Genomic DNA, 22,522 nt, shown 5'->3' with positions numbered 1-22,522 from the left:
GATTTGGAAAGATAAATATGGTCACTACATATTACTTATGTTTATAAACCAATAAGAATAAATAGCATATGTATAAATGTTTGCACTGAATGCAAGAGCACCTATCTTCATCTGACAAATACTGCTAAACATAAAATGTCAAGTACATACTAACAAAGTCATAGTGGGGTATCTAGACAACCCATTCTGACAAAGAGATAGATCAAGTAAACTAAAGGTATTAAGAAATGTCAGAGCTGATCCACAACCTTGAAATCACATGATCAATAGATATCAACAGAGAATCCCACAAATTTTACATTCTTTTCTTCTGCACACAAGACTTCTTCCAAAACAGTCCAAAGCCTGCTTAAATATAAAAAAAGAATCAAAATTCCCCCATGCATACTATCAGGCCACTGTGCAATGAAATACAAATGAAGGGCAGAAGAAATCCCATAAAAGGCAGAAGCATCTAAAAATGAACAACAGGTTCCTCAGTAAGCAATGCTTTAAAGAAGAAACCCAGGAACAAATTTAAAAATTTCTGTAAGTGAATAACAGTACCTGCCTACCGGAACTTCTAGAACAGTGACAGCACTCCTAGGAGAAAAGTTCATTGCCATCAATGCTCTCTTTAGGAAAAAAGACTCAGATCAAATATGTAACCTCAGATATGAGGAATCTTGAGAGACTTTAGAGAAGACAGAAAGGCAGGGCCAAACCTAAACTGTCTCCCTACTGTAAGAAACTGAAGAGTAGATAAGATCCAAAAGGTACAATAGATATAGATGGTTAAAATAAATGTACTATTTAAATACATTTTAGATGAAAAGCAAACACTGTATATCATAGCTCCTCAACCTTTTGGCTAAGTGCAAGTGTGAAAATTGAATGTGTTTATGTTTTACAGCAGGATCTCCTATTCCTAGGCTTTGGGAACTGCCAGTCAACCCTATTTCACATTTGCATCTCCTCACACACTGTATCTAAACGAACACCACTGGTGTGTTAAGCACTTATTCTCTTGTTGTCTTTTCTATTTTTGTATCTTCAAAACTGGAAAAAGCAGATGATTTTTCATTCTATGTTAATTTGATAAAAAATATAACACGACAAATTTGCACAAGATGAGAGCAGAAGCACTGAGGAGGTGAGTGCTGGGCACAGAGAGGTCAGGAGGGAATGGAGGGAGGGCCCTGCAGTCTGGGCTTCTACATAGGTCCCTGGCTGAGGAAGCCATCAGGGAGGACACTTTCTGTGTGATCCTGGGCACAGGAGAGCCTTTGTCTGTGGGAGAATGAGAACCAAGCAAGAAGCCTGTCAGGACGTGAAGAAGGCCTAGAGAAATAGGGACACAGGCCCTTCCTTCAGTGCTGTCCCCGTCTCTTTAGCTCAGGAGTCCTGCAGGGACAGAGGACAGCAGTGTTTTCACACCTCACTCAAAATTCAGCTCCTCTCCTCTCAGGATAGCACTGCAGTGGGCACAGAAAAGTATTCTCGTCGCCTTGAGCTTATGTTACCTCAGAGTTCAGGGTTTTATTAAGCAAAGTGAGGAAACTTTAGTGTAAACTGCCTGCTCACAAATCTGCCCCAGGTATTCTTCACATTGTCTCAGATTCATGTTTCTTCACCCTACCATCCCTCATAGGGAGAGGGAGTCTGTCTGGGAAAGAAGATTCAAGGATATTATCTGTTGGTTGACTCCAGCATGACCTGGAAAAGACAGGAGAAACAGAGACATGCAAGACCTGGAGGAAAATCTCTTCCCCAACCCAGGGAGCCCTGTGAGAGATCTGCCCCCTGAGATTTCTCTGACAGCACAGCCCCTGGCACACCCTGGGGTGCAGAAGGGAGCACAGAGAGTGGCACTGAGGAGAAACCTGCTTCGTTAACAACTGAGTTTGTGGCTCCTCCTTCTTTACCTACTGCTGTCCACTCCATACTTCAGAGCTCCTTAACCTTTCTCTGGCCTATATCGGCATAGTCACTGGGTTCCTGCAAAGGACCCATAAACAACTGATTTCTGAATGCTCAGAAAACTTGAGGTAGGCTGAGGAAAGAAAGGTTTCTCAGAGTCACCAATAAACTGAGCTCTATCCTGAGGGAAACAGTTTCATCTCCCAGAAAAGCATGTGGAGAGTTTCATCCTGCAGGAGGCATCGCACAGTTCTGATTCCTGAGTAGATGAGCAGCCCCAGCGCAAGGAAGAGCAGACCCAGCACGAAGCCCCAGCTCCTCTCAGCACCTTGTTCTGTGCTGATCCAGACTCTGGCCCTGAGAGAATAAGCAAGATTTAAGGATTTATTTATTGTTTTACTCCAAATCCAAGTTCCCTCTTTGAGACCCCAAGATTGAGAATTTTAAGATTAGAGGAAAAATTCCTACACTGAAAAGTTAGAATTGACCATTGTTGAGAAACAACATTTAAAAATTACATTGAGTGTGAGGCTTGTGCACTTAATTCACTGAATACTCAGAACCCCGAAGTATCCATCCTCTCCTGTCCTTCAGGACCGTTGATGAGGGCAGCATCTGCAGCTCAGTGAGGCTGAGTAACCCTCTAGGGTGAAGAGCTCATGAAAGAGCTGAGAGTGGTCTCACCCCTGTTAGGAAGACCCTGCATTGCCCTCCTCCTGACCACGATGAACAATAGAGGAGAGCAGACCGTGAAACACAGACCCACCCGAGAGGGAGGATGGTGAGATATGGCCAAAGTGTCTATGAGCAGTGATAGCACGAAAAGGTTCAAGACAGGGACATCTTCTGTTCTCCATGACAGGGAGCTCCCTGTCAAAGATGTGTGTTTATAGAAACTCTCCCAGTGCTGCAACCGTGAACCTTCTGAAGGACAGGAGAAGATGGAGTAAATGGAAACACTGTACAGCAAGGCGACCCCTTGTGAGTTGGAGGGGAACTGAGGAGTCAGGAGGTCCCCACTCATCCCACTCCACAGTGACAGGGCTGCTCCAGCTCAAGTGCTCCACCTGGCAGACATAAAGCTCTCAGCTCTGAGGCACAATTTCCAGCATGACCAGGGTCTGGAAGGTCCGGTCTCTGTCTGAATCAGGCCTATGGACACCACCCTGTCATCCTGCTCCTGCCCATACTGGAACCATCTGACGTCAATGTAGCCTGGATAGAAGCCACTCATTCAGCAGAGCAGGAGGTTGTAGTGCTGCAAGGGCTCCTGCTTTGTGGGGTACATGGTCACGTTGGGCTCAGTTAGAGGAGGAAAGGGAACGAGTCTGAAGTCAGAGCAGTTCTTGGTTGTTGCCTTTCTGCCTCTCTACAGCAGCTATTGAAGCACAGTGAAGTACTACTCTGACATAAAGAAAAATAAACTTGAATCCTTTGCAGGAAAATGGATGCATCTTGATACTAGAATCCTAAGGGTAAGAAATCAGACACACAAGCTTAACATATCACATTGTTTCTGTTGCATGAGAATTCCAAAGTAAATTAAAGATCTAATTACAAAAGGAAGACAGATATTTCTCAGCAGGGAGTAGGTAAAAGGGGGAAAGGAATCAAAACATGAATGTGGGGGCGTGAGGGGACAGACCAGATGAAAAAAAAGGTGAAGTAGGTTTTGTACACTTCCAAAAGCAATGGGAACATAGTGTATTAGAAACATGTACAAATTTTTTAAAACCTCCAAGAGAGTCAAGAGAGGAGTGACTGGGGAGAAAGGAGAAAAAAGATTAAAAAAAAAACCCAAAAACTATGATGTGCTTGGTTCTTACAACATGAAATGTAAGCACATTATACCCTGCAGAATGGAAGCATTATGAAATTTACCCGTGTACTAATAAAACACACAATACAGAAGAAAGAGGGCAACTTTCCTTATATTCTATCTCCTCTGCTGGATCCCATAAAGATCCCATGAAGAGCTGTGGATATCTGTACAAATTTTCAGGATTTTTAGTAATAGTGACAACACTGCTCGTCAAAGAACAGGGAGAAAGTGGAGACAGAGTCTGCCATGGCTGTTTATAGACAGCAACTGACCCAAGTAAGGAAACTGTGGAATTTCTTTTGAATACAGCAGACCCGAGTTCCTTTTACTTTCTTATTGATTTAAATTCCGTGAGTTATCAACAATTTTACACACCCTTTGTATGACTGTTAATAGGTGGGGTTTGAAACACATGATTTCTGATGGCTTACCCAGTTTTGATTTATATAAAGACTAGCATCTGTTTTATGGAAACTAGTTCAAATATCTTTATGGGCTCAACTCAAAGAAGAATGTAGGATACAGAGATGAGTACGACAGTGTAGAATGGTTCTAGACAAAATATGAAGTGAATTCTTAAATCAGTCTCAGGCTTTCTAGCCTGCTCTTCAGACAACAAATAAAAGTCCTGCAAAATGCTCACTGTGGATGGGGTAATTTCAAGTACAGATGGTGACTAATTAGACTGCAGGGTGCTAACCCCAAGAGAAGACGGTAGTAATGCAGCACCCAGTTCTGCTTGCCCGGCTCAGAGACACTAACTCACAACCACTGGAGTTCATGAAGAAAACTAATGAAGACAGAGCTTGCAACCTTTAATACCTTAGACGTAGGTGCATCAACATGCGATTCCTGGTGCAAGCGGAACACAGGAGCTTCCGTAGGAACATGAGATTTTGCCTCACTTCACATTCAATTTTCAGAGAAATCTTTTAAAAAGTTGCATATGTGAACATTTTCTACTTAAAAAGAGAATAGAACAGAATTATACGCATTAAATAAAAGAGAGCTCTCCATAAAATTTATCTTTTTAAAATAAATGTTTTCTTTGGATGACATAAATAACTTAATAAGTGAATAAAGGGTGCTACTACCTTTGGAAATAGAAACAACATTATTATACCTAAATCCTTCAAGTCCCCAAGGGTGTGTGACTGAGGCTGCAGTTTTTACTGGAGAAGTCTTGAAAAGTCAGCCAGACAGAATTTCCTTACACAGGTTTCATAGGAAAGAGACACTCAGGCTCCTGCTGGTGGAAAACTGCAGGATCCACATGATGAAGACAGGCAGAACCAAGAAAAGTTCAGGGGTTTAAGGAAGTTGGCCTGAAAGGAGATAAATTTCACTCTTTTCCTATTTCAAACTATAGTTGCTCACCAGTTTAAGTGGGCACTTAATTTGGGAGTCCATGGCCAAAACCACAGGAGGACACTGCAGAACCAATGTCACTGTCAGAGCTGCCATGCTGGAGCCTCCAGGGAGCCACAGACACAGCATGCTGCAGGGCAGGAGAGGACTCGGTCAGAGCAAAGCAGAGATGCCTCAGTTAGTGAGAAACACATATCCTGTCTGTGTACATCCTGAATAATGAGAACCAACAAATTTATTTCTTTGCTGCTAGGTAGGGGGATCTCAGTTTTGAGGAACCAATTAGCATTAGAGATGTATTGCATCATCAGCTGCTGATCAGAGATTCAAGACACAGTTCTTCTGAATTCTTCGCAATTGGTTTGCTCTCTAAGCCAATGTTCGTATTATCTGGGGTTAATAAACAATACTGTGTAGTTCACTCCCAAACAATAGAGCAGTAGTCCAGTGAATTTGGAAACCCTAGCATGAAAAACAAACAACACAAAGGAAACATGAAAAGATGAGCCAACAAACTGCCTCCACAACACCCCGACTCCTAAAACCAGATTCAGGGAGTTAAATGGGAGGAAATCATAAGCAGCACAACAGACAGGTCTGAAAGGATATCAGTGGAAGTAAATGAGTTCAATATGGGATTTGGAAAATTTAAAGAAGACAGAAATAACCAGACAATGACACTAATGGAAAAAAGATAAGAGTCCAGAGAAGACACTAATACACAGGGGTTGCACAGCAGAAAGCCAAGTATAAAAAAATACGAGTCCTTAAAAAGTTGGAATCTAAAATGTAGGAGATTGAAAACATGATAGAATGACAGCAGGTCAGACCAAGAAGCAGGGTGGTATTTAAAGATCGATTAATGATTAAGGAAAGACACCTTCAGATCAGCAAAGGAACAGGAGAAAAGGATCCAACACAGGCCAGAGGACTGAGAGAGGTCAAATATATAAGGAATCAGAATTATTAAAAATTCAGTAAATAGCACAAAGAACATTTTTGAAACCCTGTTTACTTAAATAATAGCAGAAAAACTTTCCACACATGCAGGGTAATTAATGAACAGATCAGTGAAACATGTAAAAATCCAAAAACCTTTGATGAGAAGAAAAGCATTTTGTGGCACAAAATAACCGAAACACCAGAACTCCAACACAAGAATAGAATCCTAAAGACTTCCAGAGAAAGGAACTGATCATTTCAGATTAAATCAATCATAATTACAACAGATTTCTCACCACATATCTTAATGACAAGGAAATTATGGAATGGAATTTTTCAATCTCTGCAAGGAGTATTATATGCTATAAGATTATCTTTAAAATTGATGGGGAAACAAGAACCTACCTAATAAAGAAAACATACAAAAGTTCACAACTACCAAACCAACACTTCAAAAATATTCTCAAGTATACCTAGAAGGAGATTATGAAATAATGCCAAAATGTCTAATAAGATAAAAACAACAGGTATGGCTACCAATTAAGCAAAAGGGAAAGAAATGAAAAGAGGCAAGAAAAATTAATACAGTGATGGGAATAAATCAATATTTATCAATTACAACAATCAATGTAAATGCTCTCAACTTTTGAATTAATAGTCAAATGATTAGCAGAATGGGTTAAGAAACAAACACATGCTGTATTCAAAAATCAAATTGATTGAATACAAAAAATTCATCAGCTAATAATCAAAGGTTGTAAAACTATATATTCCATGCAACAGGAAGTTGAAATGAAAAAAGCATAGCTAACCTATTTTCAGGAAAATGTTTTTCAAGCCAAAGTTGTTCAAATGAGGCAAAGAAAGAGATATTACATGTTTGTTTATAGAACTATAAAACAGAAAGATAATAAATTTAAACATGTAAGTATCAAATCACATTGCACCTCATTTCATAATTCAAATGAACACAAAAATTAGATATATATCAGTCCAATAATAATAATGTCAATACCTCATTATCATAAATAATACCTGAAACAAATATGAGTTGAACACAACTTTGACCAAATGTACTAATGGACAAGTAGAGGGATTCATTCAACAACAACAGAATACATATTCTTATAAGCCACAGAAGGTACTTTCTCCACATTATACCATCTACTAGCTAATAAACCAAGATGAAGTAAATGCAAAAGATTTGAAATTTACCATGCATTTTATCAAATCACAGGGCAATGAAACTAGAAATTAATAATAACAGAAATTACACAAACATATGGAAATTAAATAGCACATAGTTGAATAATATTTACCGTGAAGGAAATTGAGGGAGATATAAGTTCCAAGATTTGAATGTCTATTTCTGAAAAACATAACAGAACTTATGAGGCCCAAATAAAGCCATTCTATGAAGGAAAGTTAGAGTTGTAAATGCCCACCTCAGAAAATAAGAGCCCAAATGTATAACCTAACAGTGTAAGTCAATGTCTTAGAAAAATAAGAACAACCCAAAGCCAGAGTTTGTACAAGAAAGAAAATTTTAGAGATCAGATGAGAAATTAAAGAAGTGAAAATTTAAAACAAAAAGAATCAATGAATTGCAAATATGATGCTTTGAGAAAATAAATAAAACAGACCAGCCCTTCCCTAATCTAACAAAAAGAACCAAAAGACATGAACTAATGCAATTAAAAAGCTTAACAGTTACATCAAAACTTATACTGGCAAAACTCAGAAAATTATTAGCAACTACTTCACAAAAATACACCAACTGTTCAGAGAACTCAGAAGAAATAGAGTCCTAGATAAATATGGACTTATAAAGCTGAATCAAGAAGACTGAAAAATCTTAGATATTCAATATGAGTTTATGAAATTGAAGCAGAAAAAACTCCAACCTTGCAACAAAGAAAAATGCAGGACCTGATGGACTTATAGTAGAATTCAAACAAAATTATTCAGGGAAGATCTAACAGCAGTCCTCCTCAAAAATTTTAACATTGGGAGAGAAGTACTTCTAGAATCATGCTTGGAAGATAAAGTTATCTTGATCTGAAAATTAGATAAAAATACAAAGATAGAAGCCAAACAAACACCAATTTCTCTAATAAACACAGATTTTAAAAACCCTTAACAAGATAATGGAAAACTGAGTGCAAAACATTAACAAAAAGATGATATATCATCATCATTAAGATTCATCACGTGATGCAGGGTTCCGTCAATATATACACATCAAAAATGTGTAATTTGTCACATCAATAGATCCAATAACAAAAATACATGATGATCTCAATAGATTCAGAAAAATCTTTGACAAAACCCAACAGTCATTCATAATATACACCATGAAGGGAAAATGTGTAGAAGTGTCTTTTCTCAGTCTATTTTTGACAAACCTACGACAAAGATAATTTTCAATGGGAAAATTCTGGTCTTTCCCTTTGAAATCAGGAACAAGACAAGGATGTCCATTGTGATCACTGCTTTAACGTACTTCTTGAAATACTTGTCAGAGAAATGAAGCATGAGAAAGAAATTTTCAAAACTACATATAGGAAAGGTCAAAATAAAATTTTCATTATTCACAGATGACATGATCATCTACAAAAAGGACACAGAAAACTGCACAACAATACTCCTGAAATTCATCATCAAATTCTTCAGTGTAGCTAGATACAATATAATCACAAGAAAAAAGCCAGCATTTCTATAAGCTAATAATGAACTCACTGAAAAAAAATCAGAAAAATATTTCACTCACAACAGCACAAAATTTATAAACCTCTTGGGTGTCAACTAAGGAAGTGAAAGAGCTCTACAGTGAAAATTATGTTACTCTGAACAAGGAATTGAGGGAGCTGATCAGAAAGTGGAAACAATCCCTGTTCCTGCATAGCAAGAACCAACATAATCAAAATGGCTGCACTTTGGAAACTGATCTGCAAAGCTAATGCAATCCATGTCAAAACACCAACTGCATTTGTCACAAAAGAGAAAAAAAATCCTAAAATTTATATGGAGTCAGAAAAGCCCCATAATGGCAAAAGTAATCTTAGGTTACAAAATCACATCAGGTAGGATCAAAATCTCAGACTCAAACTTTTACTATAAAGCTGCAGTGATCTAAGCAGCCTGGTACTGATGCAAAAACAGGCATCTGGATCAACAGAAGAGAAGACAAGGCATTGAAACAACTCCAAGCACAGTAAGCCATTCAATCTGTGACAAACGAGCCAGAAACATACGCTGGAGGAGAGGTAGTCTCCCTAACAAATGGTGCTGGGAAGCTGGTATGCGTGTGCAGAAGACCGGGTCTAGACCACACATCCCACTGGGTATAACACTACAATTAAATAGATCAGGTTCTAAATGTTAACATAGAAGCATGTGACTTGCTGGAAGTAAATTACATGAAACTCTTGAGTACACAGGCAAAGGAAGGATTTTCTGAAAAGAATGCCAATAGCAGAAAAAATACTGACAAGCAACTAATAGTACTATATCAAATTAATCAGTATCTTTCTCCACTGCAAAAAAAAAAAAAAACAAAACAAAAACAAAAAAAAAAAAAAAAAAAAAAAACAAAAAAAAAACTAACAGAGTAAAAGTAAAATTTACCGAATGGGAAAAAGTGTTTACTATTTCATGGACAGAGGACTAATGTTAAGACAACTTATATACTCAAAATAATTAGATATGTGAAAATAAAAAAACGCTGGGAAAAGTGGGTAACCAAATGGAATAGACATTTCTCAGAAGTAAAACATGGTCAATAAATACATGAAAAAATTCTGATCATCCACGACCATCAGAGAAATACAACCTAAAACTATCCCGTGGTACTATGTCACTTCAGCTATCATTAAAAATATCCAGAATCTAAGACATTGAAATAACCAATGCTGGTGAGGAAAAAGAAACATACACATATAGTTGGTGATAATGTAAACTAGAATAACCGCTATGGAAATTGGTGTGACAATAGTTCAAAAAACTAAAAATAAATATTTCATTTGACCCAGCTGTTCTTCACTAGGGGACAAATGCCCATTTCTGTACATGATGTCACGCACAATACCAAAATGTGATCTTGCAGCACACGATATTTTGCTCATTTTATTTCTTATTATTGAATTCAATTAAAATATTGTGGAATGGAATTGTATGAGTTTAGTACATAATGTTTACCAGCCGGTGGATATTTTGAATGCTTCAAGTTTTTTGGCTATTATGCCCATTTCTGCTCTGAAATTTAGCATACCGTGTGTGTGTGTGTGTGTGTGTGTGTGTGTGTGTGTGTGTATTTGGAGCGTATTTATCATTCAGAACATGGAGTTTCGATGTGGCATTTACATACATGCATATAAAATACTTTTGATCCTACCTATCTACATTCATCTCTCATACCCTTGTTCTCCCACCTTCTGATCCCCTTCCATGGTTTCATAGTCTCTTTCTACTTTCTGTTATCTCTACGATATTTCTGAGATTCCACACTTTGAGGAAAACATGAAATATTTGTCATTGTGAGTCTGGTTTATTTTTCTTAACGTGGTTCTTAACGTGATTAGTTACACATATTTGCCTGCTACTGTGATTTTGTGTTTCTTTCTCACTGGATAAATCTCCACTGTGTCTAAGTTGCACATTTTATTCACCCATTTACCCACTGATGGGCAACTTGGGTGACTCTATAACTTGACTCTTGTGAATTGTATCCCCATCTTTACAGTGACATGGATCCTTGTCTTGGTTTTGTTTGTTTTTCATTTTTCGTGGATGATTCCAGGGTATGGAATTCCTGGGTGGCACGTAATGATAGGTTTTCCCTCAAGTAGGAACTGCCTCTGTTGCTGGACAGTGCCCTTTTGTGTTAAATGGCAAACCCCCAAGTCAAACCTCCAGCCCTTTGGGCATGTGTGGAAGACCCAGCTATCAGCTGTCAGTAATGTTATTGTGCCCGGGCCTTTAGTTCCGCCTCTGTTGCGTTTCTGAGCATGTGCAAAGGGTCCTCCTATCGGTTCTCAGCATGTCTTTTAGCCAACCCCTTTAGCTCGGCTCCTGTTAGATCCCAAATAAAAAAGTCATGATTGTTCCTGAAGCTTCTGAAGGATGGCAGTGTCACCTCAGGAGTCTTCTGAGCAGTCTTCCCATACCCTCAGTAAAAAATACCCTTTTTTTTTAATACATTCTAAAACTATTTGAAACTCTCCATGTATCATAAAGTATTTCTAAAGAGTTTCAATTTTAATTCTTCCCAGAGTTATATGTATGTATTTAATTAACAGCCAGAGAATTAAAAAAACATATTTATTAAAATAGATGTGCTCTATGGTCGTGCCAGGCAGGCGCTCATGCCACTGAGCTAAATTCTGGCCCCTACATTTTCATTCTCATACTTGCTTTAAAACACTATTTGGAAAATATAATTGTGTTGTAAAATTACATACTACGATACTTCCAAAAACAAGCAATATTTTGGCATTTTGTTCACTATAGTTAAGAACTTGCATTTAATACTCAATACATATTTTTAAATAGACACAAAACCATTCAGGATTCTTATCAAGAAATTAATTAAAAATGCTATCAATTTTTTTTTATCCCTGAATCATTCATACCATTTTTTTTTCTTTCAAAATAGATGCCATATTGCTGCTGTGGTTCCCACGGCATCAGGGCCAGGTCCCAGGCTGAAGGAAGGTTTGTCAGAGCTGTCACCAAAATCCTCTGCCCCTTGCTAGGAATGAAGTGACTTGACTGGGAACTCAGGGAAAAGTGCAGATGCTACTTACAGAAGCACCCAAGAGAAAAGACTTTCAACGTCCTAGCCATTTACGCTCTGAATATGAAAACCTAAATGTGTCATGGTTGTTTGTTTTGCCGTCTCAGGACTGAGGACAGTCTGTGAATGACAAGGGAAGAGGGATGAAACTGGGGGATCATTGCAGGAGCCACCTGCCTGCTGAAGTGAGCAGCACTAGAGACACACACTTGCATCTAACTTCTCCCTGCCCTAGGAAAATCAAGGAAAAATAGGACTTTGGATTGGATTTCCAGCTATGTGAAGTATAAAGCATCTTGATTGAAATTTTGGTCATATGTTTTAAATTCTACCTTATAGTTTCACAAAAGAGTTAGTATGTAACATGCCATAAACCATTTCTTCTTCTTGGGAAAAAAAGTCACAATGAAGTTGCAACCCACATTGTACCAGAATGGACCTCAATATCAGCCCATGAAAGTCACACAGGAAAATCAGCTTGTACAAAGAACTCATGAGCTAATTGAAAAGCAGCATAATAATGTACAGTCTACTTATTTAAAAATGAGAACTGCAGAGGAGAACGAAAAAACTGTGTTCAAATGATTCTTATTCTTAACCAAAATTCTGAATTATTTAAATTTTGATTTGTCTTGCATTACAAAACTGACTCTTTGTTTCAATGGAACAGAAGAGCAGAACTCTCAATCAATGAGTGTGCTGTACTGAATAGCTAATCTGTACTGACATATAATGACGTCTATCTCTGGATGTCAATAAATTAATTTTCAAGAATACTCATACAGTATTTGGAGAAAGGCATTTATTTGTTTTTAAAGCTTGTTTCCTATCATATAATTGTGATCATTTGTTTCAATTATTATACGTCAATTTTACATATTTTGGCAATCTAATTCCAATCTAATTTTAAAATGTGTTTTCAATGAGAAGGGAAAATTGCATGCAATTATTTCATAGAATATGATGGTTTAACCTCTAGACATTGTGAAATGGTTAATGCAGCCTGTTCCACATATGCATATCCTCACACACTTTTTATGCATCAGTGAAAACCAGTAGTGCATTTTGAGATCCTCCTCCTGTTTTCTTCTGTATTTTTGTCCTCAAAATTGTAGGAAGCAGATGATATTTCACTCCACATTCCTTTGAGAAACAATAAAGCAACACTGTCCAGAGTGAGTGCAGAAGCCCTGAGCAGGTAAATGCTGATCAGAAAGGGACCAGGAGGGAATGAAGGGAAGGCCCCACAGTCTGTGCCTGGGCTTCCAGGTGGGGCCCAAGGGCAGGGGAAGCCATGAACGATGACATTCTGTGTGGTCCTGGGCACCAGGAGAGGCTGTGTGTGCGAGAGAACCAGAGCCAACCAGGAAGTCTGTCATGATGTGGAGAAGTCATGGAGAAGCAGGGACTCAGCTACTTCCTTCAGTGCTGAGACCATCTGTTTAGCTCAGGAGCCCTGCACAGGCAGAGGATAGCAGTGTTTCCGTATCTCATTCTGAATTCAGATTCTCTCCCCTCTCAGAAGAGCACTGCAGAAAAACAAAAACAAAAAACAAAACAAAACAAAAAAAACAATCTGTTAAGTTTCCCTGAGCCAGTTCTGTTGCAGAGCACAAGGTTTTATTAAGTAGAACAAAGAAAGTTTACTGCATCTGCCTGAGCAAAACTTTCAGTACTTCGCACGCAAATTCATACTGCCTCTCATCTCTACCAACACTGATAGGAAAAGCAAATCAGTGTATGGAGATTCAAGGACATTACCTGTTGGTTGAACTCCAGAAAGTCCTGGAAAAGAGAGAGGAGGTAGATATTTTACATACATGGAGGCACACATGTCCCTAATCACAGAGTCCCAGTATCATACCCGCCACCTGAGATTTCTGACAGCACAGTTACTGCTAACCAGAGCAGAGAAAGCACAAACTAAGAGAATGTGACCCAGGAAGCATCTGACCCATAAATCCCTGTCCTGTGCTCTTGCTTCTTTACACTCTGCTCTTCAACCAGTGTGTCCAGGATGCTCAACTTTCCCCTTGTCACTGCAAATCATGACCCTTTGTTCCAAAGAAGTTCCATAAACAATACATTTCTGAATTCTCAGGAAATTTTATGTAAACTGAGGGAAGAAAGGCTTCATACAGTGACACAAAAATACCAAGATTCCCACAGGAAAACAGTACAGTGTCTTGAGTAAAGGATGTGGAGAGTTTTAACTACTTATAGACATGTTACCTTTCTCCTTCCTGAAGTAGATAAACAGCCCCATCCCAAGAAACAGCAGACCCAGTACAAAACCTCCAACTCCACTCAGCATCTTGCTCTGTGCAGATCCAGACTGTGCCCCTAAGAAAAAACACTAGGGTTAGAGATTTTTTAAAAGTACCAAACCCAAGTTCCCTCATTGAGACCTGAGATTCAGAATTTTAAGACTACAGAAAGGGTTCCTCATTAAGAATCTAGAATTGGCCATTCTTGGGAAGAGAAACTTACAACTCACATTGAGTTGGCGTGAGGCTCATGCACTGAATTCATTGATCTATCACAGCACTGAAATATCCTTGGATGTGTGCAGTGTCTGTAGCTCAGTGAGGCTGAGTAGCCATCTAGGACTGTGGAGGACCACATGGAGGACTTCTTGAATAAAGAGCAGTTATCTCCATTTTGACTAAACCTGACCCTGTTTCCATGTACCGGTATATACAGAGCTGTCCAGGCCCATTTCCTTTCCCTTCAATTGACTATAAACAGTGTAAATAGGGCTGACTGAGGAGCTGATGTATAATCTTGGAAGCTAGGGACAGTCACTGTTTCCTCACCCCATGACTCCCACACACATGGGTGAGGAGGGATAAACAGCCATGACTCCATGGCTATCAACTGAGATTGGCCTGGAGATGAGACACTTTTCTTCCCAGGGCAGAAAAGTTTGTAAATCAGAACTGAATCACTGGCCCCCAAAACATTAAAGTGTGCCATGCAGATTAGTCTTTCTGCATAGTCCTCTCTCTGCATATTGCAGAGGTGCTTTCAGGCTCCTAGCTAGCCCAGCTTACCTTAGTCATACAGTTCCTCTCCATTCTCACAGCCGCTCATTCTCAGGACACTCCTTAAGGAATTAATGAAATCCATGTAGGGCCCTGGGCAAAGTCTTTTGTTGTGGTGAAGCACTATCTAGGCTGAACTTAGGATACCCTTGGCTCCCCACTAATGTAAATATGTCTTAGTGTCCTTACTCTCACCATGGGTTGCACTGGAAGTGATTGGCATCAACTACTTAGAACTTCAATAAATTTCCTTTGGAATTACAAATATAAACTTCTGGGACCAAGACAAGGTCCAGGAAGGGCTCTCTACATAGGAGGACAGAGTTTACAAAAGACAAAGCTGAGGGTGGACTCCTGTACTGTCAGGAAGATCCCGTATTGCTCCTCTTTACAGATCACAATAAAGGCCCGGAAACATGACCCCTAAAACACAGACCCACCCCGAAGCACAGTGTTGACACAGGACTAAGGGGTGACAATCACCAATGATAGCCTGAGAAGGTAAAAAACACAGACATTTCTGTTCTCTATGACAGGCACAATTGTGTCCTGAAGGTGTGTACATGTTGGTAGAAATTACCCCTTTATTCCCCGTGAATGGTTCTGAAAGAGATAAGAAAAGAGAAAAATAAGAAAATACAAAGATAAGAAAAATAGAAAATAAATGAACATTGTTCTAGTGAGAGAGAAAACTTGACCCTCAGGGGTGAGAGGAGACCCCTTGTGGGTTGGAAGGGAACTGATGAGGTCAGGGGTCCCCACTCACTCCACTCCACAGTGACAGGGCTGCTTCAGCTCACGTGCTCCACCTGGCAGGCATAAACCTCTCCACTCTGAGGAACAGTTTCCAGCATGACCAGGGTCTGAAAGGTCCAGTCCCCATTCTGGATCAGGCCTGTGGACAGCACCCCAGCCTCCTGCTCCTGTCCATTCCGGAACCATCTGACCTCAACATGTCCTGGGTAGAAGCCACTTACAGAACAGACCAGGAGACTGTGGTGCTTCAGGGGCTGGGTCTTTGTGGAGTACACGGTCACTTGGGCTCAGCTACAGGAGAAAAGTCAGAAAAAACCCATTAGAAGGCAGAGCAGTTCTTGGTTCTGCCTCTCTGTACCTCTCTAACAACAGACCCAGGTCCTCATAGGCACCTCACGTATACTGAGGCTCAGAGGACCCTCTATCAAGAACCTGCAATTCAGTCCTCAGAACAAGGTCACAAAACATTTTTTAAAAATATATTTTTTGTAGTTTGACTTGATCATTTTATTAAATATGGTGTTTAGTTGTCTTTCCCAAGCAAATGAAACATTAAATAAATTGTGAATTTAGGAGCCAGACCTTCTGAGTTCAAATTCAGGCTCTCCCTCTCCATGACTAATCCTAAAAGGATTCTTTGCACTTCTTTGTAACTCAACTTTTCATCTGTAATAAGGATGAGAATACTGATTCACCATGTTGTGTTTCATCAGAGTTAAAATAAGTAATGTTCCTTAAGGTCCTTAAGAACATATCCATTGATTCATTTTCATTCTTCAGTATTCTCCTGTTTGCTATGTGAGAATCACAGTCATGAGGCAATGGAAAAGTAGGAAGGAGCAGTGGGGTAGGAAGGGAATGGAGCATGGAATGCTGGGAGCGCTCTCTCCACATAGCCACACTTCAGGGCCAGCAAGGACTGCACACTGGGAAGCAGGGACAAAGACATGTGACTCTCTAGGCTGGGAGCTGAGTTCCAGGTCACTCAGGAGTCCTGAGCAGAAGGAGAGCAGCAAGAGAAATCAATTCTTTAGAAAATTCCTATCTTTGCAGGCCTGATCCAGGAGGAGGAGGAATGCTTCTCCTTTATACAACGCTACTGTTGATTGTTAAAGTTGCTATTTGGTTACATTTGCTTCTCTTTCTAAGGTGACATTTGTGGTCAACACAGTGTCTGGGACTTATTAGTATGGGTCCTTCATGCTTGAGACAAGCCCTGTAATACCAAACTAAAAAAAAAAAATGCATTCCCCAAAAAGAGAACATCTTCACAATACCAGAAAGTGACAGATGTAAGATTGCTAGCTAGTCAATACCATGAACATACCTCCAAGATGAAGAGAAAACACACCTAAAATTCATTTGGAAGCAGAAGAAACCTAGATTAGCCAAGCAATTCTAGGCAACAAAGGAAAGGCAGGAGGCATCTCAATTCCTGACTTAATACTACACTGCAATGTCACAGTGATAAAATCAGCATGCTACTGGCAAAGAAATAGACCTCACGATCAATGGAATGGATTAGATGATGTAAACACAACTACAAAGACACCCAGCCATGTTCACTGGAAGAAGGATAGCCTCTTTAACAAATGGTTTTGGAAAAATTAGCTCTCCACATACCTAAAACTGAAACTAGACCCATGCCTATTACCATGCACAAAACTAAAGTCCAAGTGGATCAAAATCTAAATGTTAAAACAGAAACACTAAATCTAATGGGACAAGGTAGGTAGAAGTCTTGGAGACATAGGGGTAAGCAGAGAATCCATGAACAAAATGAAAACTGCACAGGAAACATTTCAAAGAATCAACAACTCACATCCCATATTATTGAAAAGTTTTTGCATATCAAAAGAAATCACCAACAGAGTGAAGAGAAAACCCACAAAATGGGAAAGAATTTTAGCCAGCAACCACTCAAACAAAGGATATATATCCAGAACATATAAAGAGTTGAGAAACATCAAGTCCCCCAAATTCCATGACCCTCTCCCCAAATGGGCATCAGAGATGAACACACATTTCTCACATGAAGATATACAAGTGGCAAATAAATACATGAAGAGATGTTCACCATCACTGGTCCTTTGAGAAATGCAAATTAAAACAGCATTGAGATTTCATCTCATTATGGAAAGAATAGTTGTCATCAAGAAATCAACTGATAACAAATGCTGGCGAGGCTGTGGGGCGGTGGGGAGCACTCCTCCACTGTTGGTGGGAGTGTAGACTGGTGCAGCCACTATGGAAATCAGTATGGAGATTTCTCAGGAGACTAGGATTGGAAGTTCTATTCAATCCACCTATTTCCCTCCTGGGTATTTTCCCAGAAAAAATGAAAAGGTCATGTTGCAGTGATATATGTGCACCCATGTTCATAGCAGCACAATTTATAATAGCTAAATCTTGGAAACAACCAAAATGCCCATCAATCACAGAGTGGATGAAAAAGATTGTGGTATTTCTATACAATGGAATATTACTCAGCTACAAAAAGGATGATCTTGAGGCCTTCATAGGTAAATGAAACAACTTGAGACTATCCTCATAAGTCAAATAAATAAGAATCATGTTTATCAGTATCACTTTGTGCCTCTATTGTAAAAAGTAATAAGAAATGTAGGAGTAATAAAACCTAAGATGTGTCATTGCTATTGTAAAAAAGAGAGGATAAGAAACTGCTCTAAACGACGTAGCTGCGTGTATGTTTATATATGTAGGACTGATAACCATATTGCTAAGTTTTGGTTGTATGGTTGAACAGAACTCTTTGCAGTCTCACTGTTTGAATGCTTTGCATGCTTTAATTTTGTATCTTGAACAACTGTTTCTAGGAGAACAATATGTAATTTATCAACTAGTGATTTCTTACGGTTTATTTTTTTGAAATTCTGTATTGTTTTTACACTTTTTTCTGTTTTGCTTTTTTTTTCATTTTATATTTAAAAAAAAAGATTGTGAGCAAATCCTTAGCAACAGTGGTACTTCGTACTTTATTAAATAAAATGTTTCTGATCTTAACGTAAATTGAATTAAACAGAAACAAAATGTGATCCAGAAAATGGTATAAATGGTGAGTAAAAGAAGAAGGCAGAAATAATACTTAAGCATAAAATATCCATAAAATCACTTAGAAAAGGGTAGGGCTATAGAGAAGAGGAAGAGATAATTTTTAAAATATTTGTATTCTCTAAGAGGTGTGTAAAAATGTTCACAAACTTTATACATCATAAAAATTACAGTAAAAATTAAATATTTAATTTTTAGGCCACAATGGGCCTCTATTTACAAGGGTTTACCTTTGGAGAATTGCTCCATTGCTGTAGAAGTAGTATTGCATACTATAGATTTGTACTGACCATACTCACTGTATTCTTGTCATTTGTCCCCAAACAATATAAGAACTAAGTAGATGGCATGTACACACTTAGATATTTTAAGTAATTTAGATATCATTTGAAATATATAGGAGAATATATGTAAGTTACATACAAATATTATATAATTTTGCATAACATATTTGAATAGTTTTTCAGATTCCAGTGATCAAGGAACAAAATCGCAGCCCCCAATCAACAAGAGAAAACTGAATTATTCAATACTTTCAAAGTCTCATAATTTGGATTCACTCTCATTTACAACCACAGAAAAACATAATACACAACCATCTCAATGTTATTAGTTTATAAAAATAGTAACATTAGTGTGTAAAGTAACACAACTCTGATCAAAAGCCAGGATCACCATCTCTTCACAATGTAAAGGTCTGTACACCAGACAAGTAATGAAACAAAACAAAAACAGCAGGAAACTGAGACCCAGGAGAAGCCTTGGAAAAGGTCCAGGCGCCTGGTCCCTCCTCCCTCCACACTAAACTGACACCCCTGCCCCTGAAATGCTGGGCACATTCAGGGCACTTGTACTTCCTGGGCTTCACCATAGAGAAGGCTGCAAGCCAAGGGCAGGGTATGAGCAGCCTCCTCACAGCACCCCAGCTGCTGACACCCCTGTGCTCCCTGCTCCCCACCCCAACCAGGGAGGCCCACACTGCCTGTGCATGCTGTGAGTCTCAGCCCCCCAATCCCTGCTCCTTTAAACATAAGTCTGGCACAAAAGCTCCCCCCACACCATCCAAATTCCTCTCCCCTTTACCTTCGCCTCCTTCTTCCCCCTCTTCTCAGCCCGTCCAGTGGTCACAGCCCTGACCTGTCCAGTTTAGGGTCAGCATCAAGGGTACTGGACAAGCACAGTGTGCTCTCTCTGTCTCTCTGTCTCTCTCTCTTTCTCTCTCTCTCTCTCTCACACACACATACATACACTTATCAAAATTACACAGATCCTCAAAGGCCATAGATTCTCACTGTACCTCCTACCATTGGTTAGCTCACAGTCCTACACACTCAAAACAGGGAATCTCTCTCCCTCACTCCAGCTCTGTCTCTCTCTGTCTCCCTCCCTCCCTCCTTCCTTCTCCCTGGCTGTCCAGGCCCTCACACTCACCTCTCTGCTGCTCCATGAACATCTCAGCACCCTCATAGTTGTGTCTGCAGTAAGCATCCACCTGGCCAAGCTTCTGCTCCAGGAGATCCTTCTGGCTGTTCCAGTACTCAACTTCTGGCTGCCCCAGCTGGGTCACAGCGTGGTATTGGCCCACCTTGCTGTCAAAGTTCATGAACTCCTCCGGGTTGTAGATGTGTCGCTCCAGAAATCTCACCTGATCCGTCCCATTGGAGAAGTGACATTCTGCTCTAATATACTCCAAGAAGCGTGCTGTGAAAAGGAGTGACCTGTTCAAGGGCCTCCTCCCAGGAGGACACTGCCAGCCACACACACAACAGAATGCAAGGATTCACCCTTCACCTACCCTGGGACCAGGAAACTGACAGGGAAGGACACAACTCCTACCAGAACTGATCCCCAAAACAGCCCTAACCTGATGGTCCGGTCCCAGGCTCAGAGGTCAGACGTTTAACCCTTGGCCCTCCCCTCAACCCCTTCAGCTCCAAGACTCCTCCAAGGACACTCCCTGCCCTCTCTCAGCCTAGAGAGCTTCTCCCTGCCCTGCATAGGACCCTCTCCTCCATGCTGCACAGGCTCCTTCCTGCTGACCCTGCCAGGCCCACACTGACCCTGCAAACCCAAAGGCAAAAAATCAGACAGCTGGGGGTTTGCACTGGTGAGGGGAGAAGGAGGGACATGGGGACCCTGCAAGGTTGAGAGAGGGCAGAATTGTGGCCTCTTTTCCCAGGGAAGAACAGGGAGGGTCTAAGTGACAGCAGGGAGGGGCTGTGAGGAGACTGTGGATAGGGCAGGGAAGGGTCAGTTCCAAGGAGCTGGAGGAACAGTGTGGCCAGGCCTGTGCTGTGGGGAAGGTAAAGGTGGTGCCATGTGCACAAGGCTCAGAGGACAACAGGGATGGACACCCAGAGTGAGGGGACAGGAGTGGAGATGAGGGGTGAAGATTAGGGCATGTGTCATAGGGAACCAGCCTTTAGCTCATGCCAGGATTTTGGATTTTAAGGAGTTGGAAAGCTGCTGAACAGAGTAAAGGAGATAAAACAAAACAATCACCCAGGTCCAATAAATCATTAATGTTCATATATTTTAAATTTCTTAACATGTATCGTACATTTCGATCCTTATTTATACTTTCAGTTTCTTACAGCAGAGAAACATTGTGATATTTAAACATGCATGTGCCATGCACTAAGGTAACAAGAAGCAGAGAAGGGGAAACCAAGAGAAAAAAAGAGAGAGAATTTAGAAGAAAATATGGAAACAAAGATTTGGAGATATGAAAGAAAGAGGGGTTGAAGGGAGGGAAGAGGGAAGGAATAAACAAAGATGTACCCAGTACAGGTACAAATTCCCTATGATGAGTGTGATTATTGTGTATAGCTAAAATGAACCAATGAAATAAACTAAACACTACTGCTCATATTCTGAAGCAGCTCAGGAGATTTCCATACTGCCTGTACCAGGTGTAATTTTTAACAATACACTGAATGCTGCTGGCATGTGCTGCCCATCACTGGACGGAAAGGCCAGGTCATAAGGAAATTGCAGTGAGCCCTCATCACCTCACCCATCTCGGTAGATCTGGAGTCATGGGACTGCTGTGTCTTCCCCAAGTCGAGATGACCGAGATGACCGAATGTTTGAACTGATTAAGAACGCAGGCCAGTGGAAGAACTGAGGATAAAAATAACACTAATAATGACTTCCAGAGCTATTCAGAAAGGGCAAGAACAGCAGGAAGAGTGTGTGTGAAGCAAGTGGGAGGATTGTGAGGGGAATTCAAGGCAATGTGTATGACTGCGATGTTTTTCACATTTAAACACACTCTCTTCTATTAAACATTTTAAATCATATGTATGTATGGATACATATTGATGTATATACACATATATGTGTTTAAATATGTTTATATATATTTTCAAGGTTTTGACTTTATATTTAATTGTACTGAGACAATATGAAAAAGATATTTAAATAGTATAAAAATATGACCTAATATATGTAAGGATTTATGACTAGCAAAGGCAATACTAAAGAATGTGAAATCACTGTAAAACTTTGAAGCACATTAAGGAAAAAATATGTGTCAAAGTGTTAGTTTTCTATCACTGTTTTAAAACAGTATCCTAAAAAGCCAGGTGGGCTGGTGCATTCCTGTAACCCAGCACTTGGGAGGATGAGGCAGGAGAATCATTTGCAAGTTTGAGACTGATTTGGGCTACAAAGTGAGCCCAAGGCCTTCCTGAACTGCATAGAGAGATCTTGTGTCAAAAAGCCTAGAAAATCAACTAATAAACAAGAAAGGTTTATTTTGGCTCACGGTAGGGATGTTGTAGAGTATTGTAACATGAGGGGACAAAAACAAAATGTTCATCT

General features: G+C 39.8%; 1 protein-coding gene across 2 annotated transcripts; it reads right to left on the bottom strand.

Annotated features, from left to right (window-relative positions):
- Window positions 1-10,135: 10,135 nt before the first annotated feature.
- On the bottom strand, window positions 10,136-20,519 carry LOC134473740 (HLA class II histocompatibility antigen, DR beta 3 chain-like). Of its 2 annotated transcripts, none has more exons than XR_010044155.1 (3): window positions 15,847-16,619; window positions 14,058-14,168; window positions 10,136-13,281 (listed from the first exon to the last, which is right to left on the bottom strand). XR_010044155.1 is itself a non-coding variant. In XM_063239102.1 (3 exons), exons 1-3 carry the CDS (start codon window positions 20,298-20,300, stop codon window positions 13,268-13,270), a joined length of 297 nt encoding a protein of 98 aa, XP_063095172.1. In that variant the 5' UTR covers window positions 20,301-20,519; the 3' UTR covers window positions 10,136-13,267. The 2 variants fall into 2 exon arrangements, 1 of the variants encoding a protein (XP_063095172.1); XM_063239102.1 differs by lacking the exon at window positions 15,847-16,619 and adding an exon at window positions 20,129-20,519.
- Window positions 20,520-22,522: the final 2,003 nt, after the last annotated feature.

The sequence above is a fragment of the Cavia porcellus genome, unplaced genomic scaffold (assembly GCF_034190915.1).
Source record: "Cavia porcellus strain 051 isolate PalLab524CR breed Dunkin Hartley unplaced genomic scaffold, mCavPor4.1 scaffold_28, whole genome shotgun sequence".
NCBI classification, from domain to species: Eukaryota; Metazoa; Chordata; class Mammalia; order Rodentia; family Caviidae; genus Cavia; species Cavia porcellus.
Note: the sequence above shows the minus strand (reverse complement) of the source record. Positions and strands in the feature narration are given on the sequence as shown.